The sequence below is a fragment of the Typopeltis vanoorti genome, chromosome 13, assembly GCF_054136105.1.
Source record: "Typopeltis vanoorti isolate ZY-2024b chromosome 13, IOZ_Tvanoo_1.0, whole genome shotgun sequence".
Taxonomy (NCBI): Eukaryota; Metazoa; Arthropoda; class Arachnida; order Uropygi; family Thelyphonidae; genus Typopeltis; species Typopeltis vanoorti.
The window spans coordinates 61,688,506-61,707,562 of record NC_143561.1 but is presented as its reverse complement, the minus strand read 5'-3'; the positions used below and the strand labels follow the sequence as shown (position 1 = coordinate 61,707,562).

At 38.6% G+C, this 19,057-nt stretch overlaps 1 protein-coding gene across 1 annotated transcript in view; it reads right to left on the bottom strand.

Moving 5' to 3' along the window:
* LOC150100214 (uncharacterized) overlaps positions 1 to 19,057 on the bottom strand; it is an 850,396-nt gene that overhangs the window by 294,278 nt on the left and 537,061 nt on the right. The window contains exons 26-28 of the mRNA XM_090402345.1: positions 15,797 to 15,841; positions 8,482 to 8,535; positions 8,227 to 8,388 (exon numbers count right to left, since the gene is read on the bottom strand). Coding sequence (XP_090258471.1) covers positions 8,227 to 8,388; positions 8,482 to 8,535; positions 15,797 to 15,841 — 261 coding nt within the window. The remainder of the gene's footprint in view (positions 1 to 8,226; positions 8,389 to 8,481; positions 8,536 to 15,796; positions 15,842 to 19,057) is intronic.

The following is a 19,057-nucleotide window of genomic DNA, read 5'->3' as shown; positions in this document are numbered from 1 at the left end:
ATTTGACTATCAATTTATCTTGCAGTATTCTAACAAAAGCCTTTAGAAAATCTAAGTATAATACTATGTATCCATCTCCTTTGTCTAATGAAGCCATATCACCTTATTGTAATAAGTAATTAGATTACTAAAACATGAATTTCCTTTAGCAAATTCGTGATATCCATCAAAGATAATATGGCTGTTGTCAACCCATTTCTGGATCCTGGTTCTCATTAGCCTCTCCAACACTTTAACCACAATAACTGACACACAGATAGACCTATAATTTGATGCTTGAGTTCTGACACCTCCTTTATGAAGCAGCACAAACTTGCCTTCCCTCCACTCCTTTGGAACTTGATCCAATGCAACACTCATATTAAACAAATATGTCAAAGAAGATGCCAACTTCCTTGCACGTTCCTTCAAAATATGTGATGATATATTATCAAGTCCCACAGCCATATTAACATCAAATAACCCTCACCAAATGGAGGGTGATTTGACACCTCATTTATAATAACATCCTCTGAATTGCTGAATTCCCCATATACTTCTTTCTCACTTACAGTGTCAATCTCTACTCCTCCTCCTCATCAACTGCTCTCAAACTCTCCATTATGTCACATTCACAAGAATGAAAGACCTTTATGAACTTCTCATAAATATCTCAACTATATCCTCAGCTGCGGTTGTTCTTTTACACTTTTCTCCAATCAATGTCATTCTTCCATATTCTAATTTTTTTTTTTTTTGCTGGCTACATATCAAAAGAACTCCATAGGAGGAATTTTTTTTTTTTTTTGGTTCATTAGCTAACTGATGCCCATACTTCACTTTGCTACCCTTACCAACCAAGTCACTCTCCTTACCTGTTATTCTGTAGTCCTCATGGGATTGATTATTACCACTCGTCTTATATTACTTCCATAATGCCTTTTTTTTTCTCTGTATCGCATGCTTAACTCTTCATTCATCCATATCACACCCTACCTTATTTTACCTTGAGACCCTTGGAGTACATTTAGACATTGCTTCTACTAGATAGTTCTTGAATATCACCCAAGCAGCATTGATTTCCTTACTAGCCAACTCCTTATTCCATGCTACATCTGCAAGCTATCTCCTAAGAATCTAATAATCAATAGCCTTGTAGTTTCACATATACACATTGCTCACAGAAGTCCTCAAACTGCTCGCAACCATTCAAGTAATCACCTCATAGTCAGTCTCACCAAATGGAGGGTGATTTGATAGTGATTCTTCTTCTTATTATTATTATTATGTGACACGTCCAAGGAGTCCAAAGACTCATCGAGGGAAGGTATCTGCTCTACAATATCTGTCTCCACCAACTACAGCGAACCACATCATCTACTGTCCATCACAACCACTAATATTTTCACAGACAATCACAAACATCCATGCCCACGGCGGGATTCAAACCCACATTCTTTTTTTTTGGCTGGAGAGCGGATACGCTAATCACTAGGCCAGCATTTGCTTGGATAATTTGAATATTACATTTCTTGGTCACTACCATCCACATTACCAGGTCTATCACAGCATCTGACTAAGTACTTGATTCTATTCACCTTTATCTCACACGCCATACTGCCTCAAAACTACTGCCACTCTATCCCTCTTGAATCTCTACCTTGTGCAGACATAACTCTTTCTCTATCAATATTATCACTCCCCTTCCCTTTTTACTATTTCTATCTTCAGGAAACACATCATAATCCTTCCATCTCTATTCCTGTGAGAACGTCATCCTCATCCAACCATGTCTCATTGTTCCAAAAAGTTTTGATCGAACAAACTCAACCGATGCAACTATTTTATTTGCTTTGTTTTTTTTATACTTCTAGTATTTGAATACAAACATATCAGCTCATTCCTGGATCAATAACAAGTTTCACTGATACCACAACTTATTACATGTGACTTCATTGTGCTAAACTCAAGCTATTTCTTTTTCTCCTTATTCATCTTAGAACCTTCTTCAAATGCAACTGTTTTTCCTTGATTCCAGGTTCTCCCCTTCCTGTTTTGTCTACATATGCATGCACATCTGATTGGAGCATGAACTTTTCTCCTGCTGTGATCCCCTTTCCACCCTTAGCCTCCCTGTTTGTCTTGCACACTTGTTCTCTCATTCTCTATACTCATGTTACCCACTTTTTCATTCATAACTACCACTTCAATCTCCTCTTCCTTACTCTCCTACTCTTCCATATCACTTCTCACTTGATCAGATTCATTCTCTGCACTCATTTCTCTACCTTCCAGCAGCAGTCTCTCCAAATGACTCACACTAAATCCATTTAAATGCAGTCCATCACTTTTATGCAGTTGAATTCATCCTTCAAACTCATTCCATTCATTAAAAAACTGCACTCCTTTATCCTCACACATTTCCGCTAACATACCATTCACAATCTTTGCTCCCTACATCATTTCATTACTGTCATACCTGGGCAACACACTGACTACCTTTCCTATCACACTATTATATTTTATTCTTCTCAACAATCACCTGATATCCAATCTTATTACTTGGCCTATTATGGGCAAACAGGAAGATCAGTGAACATCCGCCTGGAAGAACATGAAAGATACATTCGCTACTATTACTATGGCAAGTCGGGACTGGCAGACCATGCTTTGGACACTCCTTCACACAGGATTAGATGGAGGAAAACGAATGTGCTATTTAGGAGTCGTTATAGATCTGAAAGATTATTTTTTGAGTCAGCAATGGCTTTGAAGAATTCTCCCAACCTTAACAAATATGGTTGCATTAATTTGCCAAACATTTGGGAGCCGGTTATCCTAAGAAAAACTCCTGGATAACTGCTGGTTTTTTTTTTTTTTTTTTTTTTTTTTCCGTTAGAGGGTGCCAAAAAATAGGACTTTAGATCTTTTGTCTTTTGCAATTATATTGTTTCACTCACTCACTGTCGCGTTTACAAGTGTGTTGTGCTCTGATGATGCTGAATTGAAAATCAGCGAAATATAAGCGTTAATAAAACATCTTTGTTGATAAAAGTGTTTGTGCCGTTGTTAATACCGTGAAAAATAAGTCATGAATAAGATATTTTCAATATTCACGTTATAATTATACATAAATTGCAGCCAAATAAAGATTATGGTAGGGTGCTCCTTTAAACACAATGCATGCTTGGATATTCTTATATAAAATATACACTTTACAGCCACTAAAACACTCAGGTTATTTTTTGTAATTAAAAACACTAAAAATATTTTTGTGATTAAAATGTACACTTAATATTCAGCATATAATGCAAAATATTAATAAAATGCTTTATATCCTTAAGAACAACTCTAACATCCTATCTCTTGAAATATATATATATATACACAGTAACATATCATTTATCTGACCCTTCCAGTTATCACAAAGAGTTCTGATAATTGAAGGTCGGATAATTATCAAAAATTTGAAATTAAAAAAAAGAAAGAAAGAAAGAAATTTGGTTCTTTATTATTCAGTTTGTACTTCATACTTTGGAATAAAAGTTGTATGCGGTCTTTCCATTGAAAATTTGGCATGAGAAGAAAGCAGAGTTTTGTGGGGGAAGCACGATTTGTGAAGAGCATGTCATCTCATTTTAGTAATTTACTTACTTACTATCTATAATAAAAGGACAGCTGAGTAAGATGAAAGAAATGGCTACACCATAGTACTGCTGGACTTTGCAAAGTCTACTGATAGGAGACTGCACAAAATGCTAATACATAAACTGGATCAGATGGAGATGGATATGAAGCAAATGGGAGCTCCCAAAAATACTGGATTCTATACAGAAAGGGGCAATTAGATTATTTGATGACCCTTCTTTCATCACTATACTCCACTTGCTTTCAAACAGAAGTTCAGTTTCCATAGTCTGTCTCTTCTATAAATGCTTCAATAGCCAATGTTCATCAGATCGGGCATCAATAAGTCCCCTACCTTCTGTCAAATCCATCCAAATGCATGCAGCAGCCAATTAATACCCTCTCTCAGTACAACTTCAAATCCATAGAACAAATTTTTTCTCCTTTCTGCTCATCCCTTCCACTGCTGCCTATAAGGCATAGCCTCCTACTATGTGTTTTCCAAGGAATACAATCCACAACTTTTTAAGTCAAATGTGAACAAGTTCCTTATTGCCCATCCATGGTATAAGTATACTATAGACTGACCAACTTCTTGTGGATGAGTTCTTTGTAAAAAAAAAAAACATAATGAAATGGATAAGAGGCTGGCTGGTGGACAGACATCAAAGGGCATCTGTACTTGCTGTTGATTTATTATTATCATTAGATTACAGATTTATCATTAGATATATATTTATCATTAGATTACAGATTTAATCTAATCTGTAATCTAATGATAAAGGAATGATTTCAGGAGAAATAACCAACTATTTGAATATATAGATGCAAAACTGGGCAGTGGAATAATTAACAAAGATAATGTAGATATGCAGGATGATTAAAGCAGACTGACAGCATGAAAAAATGGCAAGTTTAATGTAGCAAAGTGTAACATCAGGTTGAAAAGATTACAAGCAGTGATTACTATTATCGTCGTCATCATCAACAAATTCCTGATATGTACCTTAAGGGGGGGGGGGGACAGGATAATTATGATAGTACTACATGAAAAAGTTACACCATTACTAACTTCCAATCAATAATTTTCTTCCAAATTAATCTGTTATCTGTCAAGATTCCAATAGTTTCAGATCTTATATTTCTGCCTTTTAAGGTGCTTTTTACTGTATCAATCTATCTACATCTTGGTGTTCCTCTGAAAACAAAAGACTCAGCTTTCTGGCTGAGTCTTTTGTCAAATTTGTCACAGAGTCCTGGCAATGAATTTGTCAGATTTATCACAGAGTCTTGGTTGTTTTGCTAATCATTCCTTCCCCATTCTAGTAATAATTCGCTAACAATGGCGAGTTCTTTCCTAATATCCTCATTTTTGATATGATGCTGCCATTGATGCTATCTGTTCACTCCACTAAACTCTTATATCAAAGGTCTCCAGTCTTTGATGAAGTATTTTATTTCTAACCCAGTTCTTGTATTCAAAAGTTAAAATCGGTTTGAACACTGTCTTGCATACAGCTAATCAAGTGTTTTGACTAATTTCTTTTTTATTCCATATACATTTATTCAGTTGATTTCCTACTTTACTAATTCTGTTGTCTATTACCATATTTAATTTATAATCTTCACTAAATATTGTACCTAATAGCTGAAATGTTTTATTTGTTCAAATTCACCATTCAGGATACAGTTGATGTTTTCAGTATTTTTGCATATTTTCATTGTCTTTGTCTTTTTATTGCTGATTTCCATAACAAATCTATTACAACAGTTATTCAATTTAGTCAGGGAATCTTGCAGACTTGTGATGGAGTTATTCAGAAGTATAATATCATCTGCATAAAGTAAAGAGCTAAGATTAACATAACCAATTTTGATATCAGATTTAATACCACTTTCCTTCATAATGCAATCCATATAGATAATGAATAAGAGTAGAGATAATGTGTCGCACACCTGATTCTAGAACAGGAAAACTTGCAGCTTCATCATCTCCTATCTGTAGAGAGGCTTTCCATAGCCTTTAGATGACTTTAGATGCGTGAAAGGGTGGACCCAATATCAGGGTTCCCAGATTGAGACAGCATGAGATGAGTATAAGAGATAGGCATCATTGCTTTACAGTACTATAGACGGTGCCTCATTAGCAGAGTCACACTTGGTACCCCCCTAACATCAGTGGGTATGTGACGGAACCAGATTACTTCCTGACTTTGAGTTTGTTGATTTAATAAGGACTAGAATAAAATCTCTGCCTACTAGGGCCCGCACATCCCAGTGGGGCAGTGATGACATTAGTTGTAGGGCTGGCTGCCGCTACCCCGAGACTTTGTCACATATTTCTCAAAGCTGTTTCCCAACATATGGTGTTCATGTGAAGAGACATGATGCTGTGGTCTCCATATTGGCTAACCATTATAATAACAAAGGTTGGGAGACCACAGTTGAACCACACTATAGAATCACTTCTGGCATTAGAAAGCCAGATAAATGAGGAAAGATGGTGGTGTCTGGGTAATTAATGCTCAGGTAGTGCATCCTGCTGTCTAAATATCTCCTGATCCCCATCCTCTGTGCTCCTGGGTCTGTAGCAACACCCCACTAAATATCCTGTCTTGCCTACCTCTACCTCACACCATATGCTCTCAAAATCATTTGTCTCACTGCCTTCCAAAGCCTCCATTCTTAGAGGACATAGGTCATCACTTATCATAAGCAGTACCCCACCACGCTTTCCCCTCCTATCCTGCCGAAAAATGCTGTACCCAACGACTTATATTCCTGTTATTATATCCTCTTCTGTCAACCACGTCTCAGTGATCCCAATAATTTTTAGCCAGGCTGATGCTATCTGTGCCACCAATTCCTCTCCCTTATTCCAGATACTCCTGGCATTAGTATAAAGCATATAAATGCCATTGTTTCTATACCCAGCATTATCCCCTCTAGACTCCACCGGGCTCAGTGTTACCTGATGTTGTCTCCCTTCTCCCAAATATCCATTCCCACAAGAGGCCACCCTTGCTATCATCCTCCCTGGGACACACTGACTCGTTCAGAACAGCAATCTCTCCAGATGCCTACGTCCTTCCTCATTCAAACGTAAGTGGTCTCTCGCATACAATTCTTCTCTCTCTCTCCACAAACACACTCCAAGCATCCACATATACCAGTCCTCTCTTGTCACACATTCTAACTATTATGTCATTCAATATTACTGCTCTTCTTTATACTGGTGGTCTGGTGTTACCATCAGCATATGACAAATAGGATACCAAGGACTGGTGTCGGGTGATACCCTTGTACTTTAACACTTGTAAAGGCTTTGGCCTATTGTTATGGCTTCAGCCTTCTTCAGTCCTTTGGACGTGTTTTAAGAGTAGTACTGCTCTCAGTACAAAGTATAATAAAATAAAATAAAATGATATCCGATTTAATACCACTTTCCTTCATAATGCAATCCATATAGATGATGAATAACAGTGGAGATAATGTGCACCCTTGTCGCACACTTGATTTTACTTCAAACCATCTTCCTGTACCTCTCCTTAAATTCTAACTGTTGACTTACAGCTTAAAGAGAGAGAGAGAGAGAGACTATGTATTGCTTGATATAATATCCCATTCACACCATATAACTATAGCATTTTGAAATTTTGAAGAGCTTTCTTCTTGGTACCTTGTCATATGCCTTTTACAGATCAACAAAACTTACTATTATGTGATAGAAATGGAGGGCAGAAAATTCATGAGGCCACAGATGTGTATGTTGGGTGGGGGGGGGGGGGGGGGGATAAGTTCTTTCTTTCTGTTCTTCACTCTGGAAAACAGAAAGCTGAAGTTAAGAGGACAATGCGATGAAGAAGAATGATGCACTAACAAGCAAAGATAAGGAGGTTATTATCCCTCTTTATAAGACTGATATGACAACATTTGGAATACAGTGCATAAATATAGTCACTTGGGTTTCTAGGAGTGAAAAATGGATATCAGTTTGTGGAGTGCACTGCATGAAGATATGCTAAAGGTTTAAGGGTTACAAAGTTTAAATGACAGTCAGAAAAGGGGGGATATGATAGATATGATATGATAGAAACACATGCTATTAAAGAAGTTTCAGAGAGTAGACAGTGAAGAAATTTTTGAATATATGACAGGATGGAAGAGAACAAATCATTGCCCCTGGAAGCTGTGTAAGAGTGTGATAAGCAAGGGCAAGGTGACTGCATTTTGTGCTTGGAAAGTGATGAACGAGTGAGTGGAACTGCCAGAGGCAGTCAAGTGATTTGCAAGTGAAAATGAGTTTAAATAGGGGGGGGGGGGGGAATAATGTGAAAATAACAGTTTGAGTGGTCCTTCTAAGATGAATCTTCACTCTGTCTATACAGGTATGTATACAATAATAATATTAATATTTATATTTTATGTATTATTTTTTGGTCACCAGTGCATGCCATCAAGTTTGGACTATTACTTTGCCTATCTCTGTGAGAAACATGTTACATATTGCTTCTCCCCATCCCATAAATGCAAATTTTGCTTAAAAAGATTTGCCAATAATACAGTCAACCTGTTAAGTAGTGGGCTACTGATTTACTTGGAAATGAGAATATCATATACCTGAAATCCTGTTGCCCCTGGAGGGCCTGGGGGTCCTCTTTCTCCTGCTTCACCTGGTGGCCCAGCTGGTCCTGGTGGCCCAGAAGCCCCTTCTTTTCCTGAATCACCACGTGGCCCTGGAGGTCCTGAGGGACCTGGATGACCATCCTGTCCAGCTTCACCCTAGGCAAAATAAGTTCATATATAGAAGATCAATTTATGATTATTTAATATAAAGAATTTCTAAATTTACAAGAGCAAATTAATTACTGTTACCTGATCACCTTTGGGTCCAGCCTGTCCAATTAGACCAGGAAGTCCTTGTATACCCTAAAATATATTTTAAATAAATTTAGAAAACATGCTTCTCATGCATCATTTTAGAACAGTTATGGAAAAAGTGCATTTATATATATCAATTATTTCCTTACAAGTTGCTACTGCAGTTCTGATCTATGCTAAATTATTTGTGCTAAAAAAAAAAAAAAAAAAAAAGAAATGGATATGGAAGTTATATCAAATAATAGAGACAGTATGGCCAATAAAATTAACTTATTTACATTTGATATTTAATCTTTTAATTGATACTTTGATCTTTAAAATTTTCATGTATATATAATAAAAATGGAATGCTGGGTTTGTAAAGTAGTAGTCAGTGTATTAGTAATCAACTGAATTCAACTCCTTGATAAACCATGCTTTGATAGCTATCCATCAGCCACTCTCTAATCTATATCACCAGTTTCATATCAATCTCCATTTGCTCCAATTTATACAACAGAGCTCTATGTGGAATCCTGTTAAATGCCTTTGCAAAATCCAGCACAGAAGCTGCATCACTGAGTAGTAATTTCCCTTTTCCAACTCCATTATCACTTTATTATAAAAAGTAAGCAAATTACTAAGGCAAGACCAATCCTTAACAAAACCATGTTGCCCCTTATAAAATATCATATTCCTATCCATCAAGTCTTGAATTCTGTCATTTGCCAATTTCTCCAATACCTTAATTACCACTTCTGAGTTACTGATTGACCTATAATTTGCTACTTCTGTCTTGGAGCCCCCTTCATGCAGTGGGATTAGTTTGCCATATTTCCAGTCCATTGGCATCTTTGCAGTAACTGAGGCTTAAATTAAACAGCTTTGTTCTGAGTAGCAGATAATTTCTCGAACATTCTTGTAACATTCTCAGGCTGATATACTATCTAATCCCATGACCAAGTTCACATAAAGATTCTGGAATATTCTAAGCACTTCCAATTCTGCAACCTCTATGCTCCCATCAGTCAATGTCACATTTGGCATTGCAGTATCACTCAGTAACTCAACGATTTGGTTTGCATCTGTTATCTCCCCACCATCAAAACTTTTTAAGGTCATCCTTCATTAGTTATGCCTCCTTTTACTTAACTCATAGTGAAATAACTCTTCAGGATTTCTTTTGTCCTCATGACCTAGCTTTTTCTCATAATTAGCTTTGGAGAGTTCCTTACCATGCAGGTCACCCTTCTTTCCTGTGTCTTGTACTGCTCAAGCACTTGTTGATCACCTTTTTCTTTATTTTTTTTTTATATTTTTATTTTTTTATGGAGCTCCCATCTACAAAAGTCATCTATAAACCTATAGTGCATTCATACCATGGGTGGGCTAATGTTTTTTCTTTTTTAATATTTTATTTAATTTTATTAATTTATTTTACCTTTTATTTTTATATAATCTAGAAACCCTGCTCTAATGGAACTTTTTAAAATACCTCCAAAAAAGTGCAGCAGTGGTCTCACACCAGACAATGAAATTCATCTCCTACCTAAATACTATCACAAACATATATGCCCACAGTGGATTTGAACCTACAGCCTCTTGGAGAACAGATATGCTAACCACCCAGCCAACCAGACTGGCCTTTTTCTTTGTCTGCACCTTCTGATTCTGTATATGTAAAATGATACTGCTTACTTTAAACACCACTTGACCATTTCCCATACACCATCAACATGTCTCCCTCTCCAAATTCTTATGCTATGACACTGCTGAAAGCTGACTCATCTTCCTGTCATAATTACTTGCTTGTAATTATATATCCCTTCTAAATAGAAAATTATGTATGTTGGCAACCTCACAGGTAAAGACTGCATGATAACTGTCTCACAAGCAGAGGCAGCTTAGCTAGTTTGGTTTAGTGTTAAGTTCTCTGATGCCCAGATCTAGCACTCTCGAACCTCATATCTCCTCCATTATATGCTGTCTCAAGTAATTATCTCTTAACAGCTGTATTAATTCTATTTCCTTCCCATTATGACTCATTCCTCCTCTCATTTTATGTCACCATAGTTGAAATCCCTCATAATAATTACTCGACCTGCATTCATCATGCTAATTTGCCAGTGCATGGCATTTACATTTATTCTCATTTTCCCTCTTCTCCCAGATTATAGCAGCAACCTATTGTATATTTAATCACTTCTTTAGACATTTAATTTCCTCCTCCATACAATTGCAGATGCAGCAAGAGTTAAGCAGGACTAAAAAAAAGAAAGAAGCAGATGATCCGAAGGAATAATAAAGACCGACTAAACAAACAAGTTAAGGAGGAAGTTACATATGGAGATTCAATGATCAGAGGAGCACTTAATGAAAGTATGACAAAATCGTGTTTCCCAGGTGCAAAGATTCACATATTAGTCACGCCATCTGCATGCAAAAAAAAGTAAGTCAGAGTAAATGATTGTCTTGGTTGGTACATATAAATGATTTGAGAGGCAAGAAGTATTCTATGAGAGAAGATGTAAAGGAGTTGGTAGAAGAGGCAAAACTGAAGAGCGAGAAGGTGAAGATTATAAGTCTCCTATCATGCTATGATAGAAGCCAACCGAGGAGGAGGAACTGATAGCCAATGAGTCTATATGTAGATTGTGCAAAAGGAATGACATAGAATTTGTGGATCCGTGGTCTCTGTTTTAGAGAAAGAAGGATTTGTACAATGCTAATGGACTGCATCTAAATGGTTTTGGTGTTAGATGCCTGGAGAGAACTTCGTTCACTGAGCATGCTGAAGCTCAGGGAAACTTAGGCAATAAGGGCAGAAGCAAGTGAGTTTGTGTGAAGGCATCCATGAAGCAAGTGAGAATGACCAGGTGAGGAATCTGGTCTCTCAAGCGAAAATATTGAATAGAGTGGTCAATTCAGAAAATAAAGGTGGCTAGGGCCTAAAGGAATGCTGAAGTTTTTATATGCTAATGCCAGAAGTATCAGGAACAAGAGAAGAGTTTTGGGCATTGGTTAGTGCAACTGTGACAAACGTTATAGGCATTAGTGAGACTTGGTTAACAGCAGATGATGTGGTTACAAGGATTGAATGTGAAGGGTTTAGTATTTTCAGGGAAGATAGAGAACACAGGATGGGGAAGGAGTACTGCTGCTGATGATAGCAGATGAATTGCAACCAAAAAGAATAGGAGAGGTGGGAGGGGTAGCTGTTAAAGCAATCTGGTATGATATTAAGGTTGGGGGGGGGGGGTGGGGGGGGGGGGGGGTGGGGGGGGGGGGGGGTGGGGGGGGGGGGGGGTGGGGGGGGGGGGGGGTGGGGGGGGGGGGGGGTGGGGGGGGGGGGGGGTGGGGGGGGGGGGGGGTGGGGGGGGGGGGGGGTGGGGGGGGGGGGGGGTGGGGGGGGGGGGGGGTGGGGGGGGGGGGGGGTGGGGGGGGGGGGGGGTGGGGGGGGGGGGGGGTGGGGGGGGGGGGGGGTGGGGGGGGGGGGGGGTGGGGGGGGGGGGGGGTGGGGGGGGGGGGGGGTGGGGGGGGGGGGGGGTGGGGGGGGGGGGGGGTGGGGGGGGGGGGGGGTGGGGGGGGGGGGGGGTGGGGGGGGGGGGGGGTGGGGGGGGGGGGGGGTGGGGGGGGGGGGGGGTGGGGGGGGGGGGGGGTGGGGGGGGGGGGGGGTGGGGGGGGGGGGGGGTGGGGGGGGGGGGGGGTGGGGGGGGGGGGGGGTGGGGGGGGGGGGGGGTGGGGGGGGACTGATATGCAGTATTTGCAGAATGATTTGAATAGGCTGGAATTACGGGCATGTGAAAATGGTTTTCAGTTCAGTGTTAGTAAATGTAAAGTTATGCACTTTGGTGTAATGGGATATCTAATGGTCAAAGGATGGTAATGTTATTAGTGGAATTATGCTAAAAGAAACTGATCGAGTTAGGGATCTTGCAGTTTTAATAGATAAGAAGTTAAAGGGCCATATAGCAAATATTGCAATTCAGAGGATAAATGCACAAAAGAACCTTGATATGTAAGGATAAGGAATTTATTTTGTCTCTTTATAAAGCCTTGATAATTACCTCACTTGGACTACTGTGTGTAGATCTGGTCTCCTGATTTCCATGATGCTGACAATGCTGATACAGTAGAGAGAGAGTGGAAAGAAGAGTGTTAAAGTTGATATTGGGACTGTGGAATGCAGATAATAAAAAATTGAGAATTTGTGAACTGCAGACACTAGCAAATAGGAGGGAGAGGGATGATGTAATTGAGACTTACATACTTCTGAAGGGTCATACAGGATACTAGAAGATGGAATTTTTCATTTTATGGAGAGCAATGAGAGGGCATTTATGGAAGTTGAGAATATAGAGTTGAGAATGCAGTTAAGAAGGAGGTGAGAGAGCTAAATTTTTCTCTTATAGAGTGGCTGCATGATCAGAATTGACTGCCTTTTGAGGTGGTGAGTGCAAGTAGTATGACACTATAAGAAAAGGTATGACAGCTGGTTTGGATGATATGTGGCCTCCTTCAATGAGTTCCTGACTCCCTGAAGGTCACTCTTAATAATAATAATCATTAAGAGTGACCTTCAGGTTTTTTTTCATTATTTCTACTCTCATTCAGGTTTTTTGTTCTCCAGTTCCAACAATGTAATACACAACTCATAATGTTTTCAGCTGAGATTCCAAACTTTACACTTTGCTGCAATAAATTGGAAACAAGTATTCTTTATCCACACTTTCACTCTATTTAAATAATCCTGCAGGATTCCCACATCAACTTTATTAACTATTGCCCTCTACTGTTCAGCATTCTCAGCAAACAATTTGATATGCTCAATTGAATCAACCCTTCTACTTCAACAGCTTAACAGGATCATTTATGTCTAATTTTTGATCAGTAGGTTTTTCCATCTGTTTCTGTAATAGACTTCATCTGAAGTAAAGTATTTGTCCAGTTATCTTTCTTTTTTTTAATGTGATTCTCACCCACAAAAGATTATAAACCTATAGAACATGAGTTCTGTGAGTAGGCTTTTGTTTTCTTCTAGTTTTAGTGTTATGTATTTCTTCTGTATTTATTTTTTACATAATCTGGAAACCCTGCTTTAGTGACAAAGCATGGAACTTTTTCAAGCAACTTCAGGCCTCTAATATGGTGGAACTGTGGTCTCTCACCAGACGTGGTTCTCAAAATGAGAACTCATAAAGCAGGAATTTATTTCTCATAGACATAATATTAAAAATAGGAATTAGTTCTCAACAATGAAAGTTGACCATAGTAATGTTAAATAATAATTTATTTATTAAACAATGCTTTATTTATCCATAGAAATGAAAATGAAAACAAAGCCTTAAAAAAAGCTGGAAAATTATAAGACTCAAGAAGAGTGTCTTGTTTCCAAGACAGTCTTCTCTTTTCTTTATAAATTTTACAATAATATATAAGCATATTTTTAAATCAATAACTAGTGTGCTTGAAATTTGAATCTTTTGACTCAAAATGCTCAGTTGCTTTTCCTATGTGTTGAAAAGCTTCGTTAAGTCCCTTGTGGAGATAGAGGGTTTGGGCTGTTAAATCTTCTTCCTCTAATATGGTGGAAAGGTTCTTTGTATTTTGCCATTTTAACCCGAATATCAGGTATGTCCACCTCTGGCTTTGATCACCTCCTGCATCCTTTGAGGATGCAGGAGGTGATCAAATTCCACCAATGCGCAGCAGACATCAGGTGGAATTTGTCTCCATTCCTCCATCAAAGCAGCACTGAGTTCAGCAACAGATTGAGGATGTACTGCTCTCGACCTCAATCATTGCTCCAATTCATCCACAAGTGTTCAATGGAGTTGAGGTCAAGACTCTGCACAGTCCAGGGCAGTCATTTAAAACCCATCTCTTCATCTCATTCCATAACAGCTGCAGCTTTGTGGCATGGAGCACTGTCATTTTGATAGTAACATGGGTCCATTCCATAAAATCTCCAATGTAGATAGCACCTGATTATCTAGAATAGCAAGGTACTGAGCTGCCTTCATGGAACCATTGACAACAACCAGTGGTCCTACTCAAAACCAGCTAAATGCATCCCACACCATTACTTCTTCACCACCAAACTTTAGTGTGGGTACAACAACACAATGTGGTAACAAGCGTTCACCACATCCACACCCTGCCATCAGACTGGAAACGTGATGTTCGGTTTGTGCTGCTACTCTTCCATGGAAACCAAGTAAATAGAGTTCTTTTCATACAGTATTAGTGCTCACCATGGCATTAGTGTGCTCTGGAACTCATCACAGATGGTTCTGTGCCAACTGCAGCCAGTTTTTGCGTGATACCCATTTTAATACCCTCGTGTCCCTGTGAGTCATTTTTCGGTGGTCACTCTGGGTGTTTTCTTGCACTAGTGATGCCAGAATGTCTTTATTTGTTGATCACATCACCAACAGTTGATTTTCTTATTATTTCTTCTTATTATTAGACACCTGCAGGGAGTCCAAAGACTCATTGAGGGAGGGCACCTGCTCTACAACTCCTGTCTCTGCCACTCAATCCACTAAATGACCTCAACTACATCAACATCTATTGCCGACCACCCCCACTAGTATTTCTAAAGACAATCACAAACATTCATGCCCCCACAGTGGGATTCGAACCTGCAACCTTTTGGCTGGAGAGTGGATATGCTAACCACTCGGCCAGGACTGCACTCAGACTTTTGAATGCTCCAATTGAACGGCAATGTCACATATCAACATGTCACTAATGTGACAGCCCACGATGACACCTTTCTCAAAGTCACAGAGTTCATGCCATGTTGCCATACCACCTGTATTCAACTGCTATGATGAAATACTGCTTCCTATTATCTGTACACCAGTTTTTATGTTATTAACAAACCTGAAATCCTCTGTAACTTCAAGTAACATGGGTGTCCAGATAATTATTGGGAGATAGTGTATAGTAGCTATGCACATGTGATTTGAAATGCTGTATTTATGAATTTTAGCATTTATTGCAGTTAATGTTCACATATTCAATTTTGTGGATACTTGAAGAAAAAAAAAAACTTGTAAATCTAGTAAAACTCATTTTATGAGTTTTACTAGGTTCACAAGTTTACAAAACAATAATTACTGCTAAAGATTAGAATCTTTAGCAGTAATCTATTGCTATTTATCTGAAGAATATCAACAAATTACTTTTCTCCTGATCCTGACTCACACACACACACATGGCATCAATTTACTGATTTGCACTAGGCATTGCAGCCCTTTATATGCAAGTGACACGGGGGGGGGCACTTAAAAATAATTGTACATAAATAAAAAACATATCAAACCTGTGGTCCTGGTTCTCCTGGTTTTCCATCAGCACCAGGTTGGCCCTACAATGACACAAAGCAATATATTATATCAGAAACATATTATAAAAAGTTTTTTCCTTATTGATAATAAATGGATGACAAAATAACTTGGCTTTTTGTCTCCCACTAAAATATATTTTAAATAAAGTACTACAGAAATTCTAATATATATATATATATATATATATATATATATATATATATATATATATATATATATATATATATATATATATATATATATATATATATATATATATATAATTTCTAGACATATCCTTTAATGAATAATTCTGACATCTTAAATGACACAATAATTCAGTCATTTTCAAAAACCAAGCTGATGATATGCATAAATGCAAAAAGTTTGATTATTGGTTCGAGGTTATATCGTAGTGTGTAGTGTTCGTGCAAGCTCCTGATAAGATAAGTATTATTTTCAGTTATCATTGATGAAATTACTTAATATTGCGTAGTTTTGTTTGCCCTGCGTATTTTAGTGCGTCTGTTTGTGTGTTTTTGGTGTGTTATAACTTATAATTTGATAAAACAAGTTGCAAATAAGTATGGCACCTGTACGAAGGAAAATGGCGGCCAGTAATGATGGTTCACCATCTTTATCAAAGAACGGTAGTATAAAAGAAATGAGTCAGTGCACTAGCTGTGAATGTATGCTTTGTGGAGTGCGGTCGGAGTGTGGATAGATGATAATAAAGGATTGAATGTGTGAAGAAAATGTAGGGAGAATGAGGAATTGAAGTGTATTTCGGATCGTGAGTGTGATATTTTTGTCAAACTTCAGAATGAAGAAAATAGGGATATGACAAGAAACGGCAAGGTTGTACATGAGAATTGTGAGAGTGTGAATGTAGAAAGTGTGAATGATAGTATTAATGGTTTCTCAGAGAATAAAAAAGATGAGATAGATGCATTGGGTGAGATCGCGTTGTTGAATGGTGCGATAGAAAGGGCAAAACAGCAGCTAGAGTGCATGAACAAAAGTCGACTGAATGAACCAACCAATAATAAAAGGTATGACAGGAAAAATAGATGCATGAATGTGAACATGAACAAAATGAAGGATAGAGTGCTGTATGGAGACTCGTTAGTAGGAGGTGTGTTAGTAGAGGATTTGACAAAATCGTACCAACTTGGTGCGACCATAAAGGATGTAACTGAGTCTATTAGAAAGCAAAAGGAAAGGGTGAAAGAAATGATTGTTGTGGCAGGTACGAATGATTTGAAAGGAGATAAAATGGAAATGATAGAAGACCTGAATGAATTGTTTGAGGTAGCAAAAGAAAAGAGTGAGAGAGTTAGAATGATTAGTCTTTTGCCACGGAATGACAGTGAAATGTTTAAAAGGAGGGCCATAATTGCCAATGACTTTATGCCTGGGTTGTGTATGACGAGTGTTGTGGAATTTGTGAATGTGGGGAGTGAGTTCGATGGGCGAAAGGATCTATATAAGATGGATGGCTTGCATTTGAATGGTTACGGTGTAAGAAGACTTGAGAAAATGTTGCTGAATGTAGTGGATGTGCAAATTCAGGGAAACTAGATTTATTAAGGGAGGGGGGGGGGTAGATATACAGTCCTTAGGGAGGCAGTTGAATGCAAGAATGAATATAATATGCCAGAGCAAATAACGACAACAAATCAGAGTGGGATAGTTAATATAAGGCATCAAGGTAGGGTTGGGGCTAATGGGGGTCTTAAATTCATGTACACTAATACTAGGAGTATTAGGAACAAGAAGGAAGAGTTTTTGCCATGGTTGGCACTTCCAGACCACAGGTTATTGGTATTAGTGAAACATGGCTGACTGTAGATGATATAGCTAGTGGGATTGAATGTGATGGATATAGTGTGTTCAGGAATGACAGAGAGAATAAAATGGGGGAAGGAGTATTGTTGATGATAGCTGATGAGCTACAGCCAAGGTGAATAGAAGTTGAATTGCAGGATAGAGAAAAGAGCACATTTGAGGCCATTTGGTGTGAGATTGTGGCTAGCAGAACTAAATATACAATTGGGTGCTGCTATAGACCAGGTGATGGAAAAGATGGTGGTGACAGTATGCACAAGCAAATAGAAGAAATGAGTGGAAGGAGGGTGATTATTATGGGAGATTTCAACTATGGTCGCATTGATTGGAGTGAGGAGAGGACACACGGGAGGAAGGAATTGGATTTTATGCGGTTATTAAGGGATAACTATCTGCGACAGCATGTAATGGAAAATACTAGGGGTCAGAGGGTGCTTGACCTAGTAATTACATCTGAGGATTTGGCTGTAACAAATATGACCACATTGCCACCAATCGGTGAGAGTGATCATAGGGTCTTGACTTGGGAGGTGGCTAAAGGTGTAGAATTTTCAATTAAGACAGGGTACATGTGGAATTATCGGGCTGGAAACTATGACAAGCTTAGGAGTTTGATTGGTTCAGTGCAATGGCATGTACAACTGCAAGGACTAGAAGTTGACAGTGCATGGGAGGTAGTTAAGAAGTGCTTGCATGAAGCAATGGCTGACTGTATACCTAGAGTACGAATAATAAATCAAGTAGGGGTTAAATGGATGAATAACACCATTAAGCTTGAGCTGCAAAAAAAGAAACAACTATGGAGAGAATTTAAGGAGAAAGGTGACTGGCAGGCACATGAACGGTATAAAGCGCAGGCCAGAAGGGTGACAAGTGTGGTAAGAAAAGCAAAAAAAGGATTACGAAAGAACATTGGCCATGCAGGCTAAAGAGAATCCTAAACAGTATTTTAGATATGTAGCAAGTAAAAGGAAAAATGTACATGGGAATGATTTTAAAGAATGCCAATGGTAGGGAGGTAATTGAATCAGTTGAGATAGTTGAATTACTGAGTGAGCACTTTGCAAGAATATATCATCCAGGTGGTGACATTGCAGAAACGAATAAACCAGTAGATTATACGGGAATTGTGGTGAATGAAGTGGAGGTGAGTAGTCTATTGCATAACCTCAATGTCAATACATTTGTGGGATTGGATGGTATACCAGCTCGTGTTGTACGAGAAGCAGCTAAAGAATTGTCAGAACCCTTGACCATTTTGTTTAATTTGAGTCTCGGGTCTGGGTTAGTCCCGAACGGGTGGAAAGAGGGGAAAATAGTTCCACTGCATAAAGGTGGTCCCAAGACTGCTGTTGTTAATTACCGACCGATTAGCATATCAGGAATCATTGTCATGGTCTTAGAGAAAT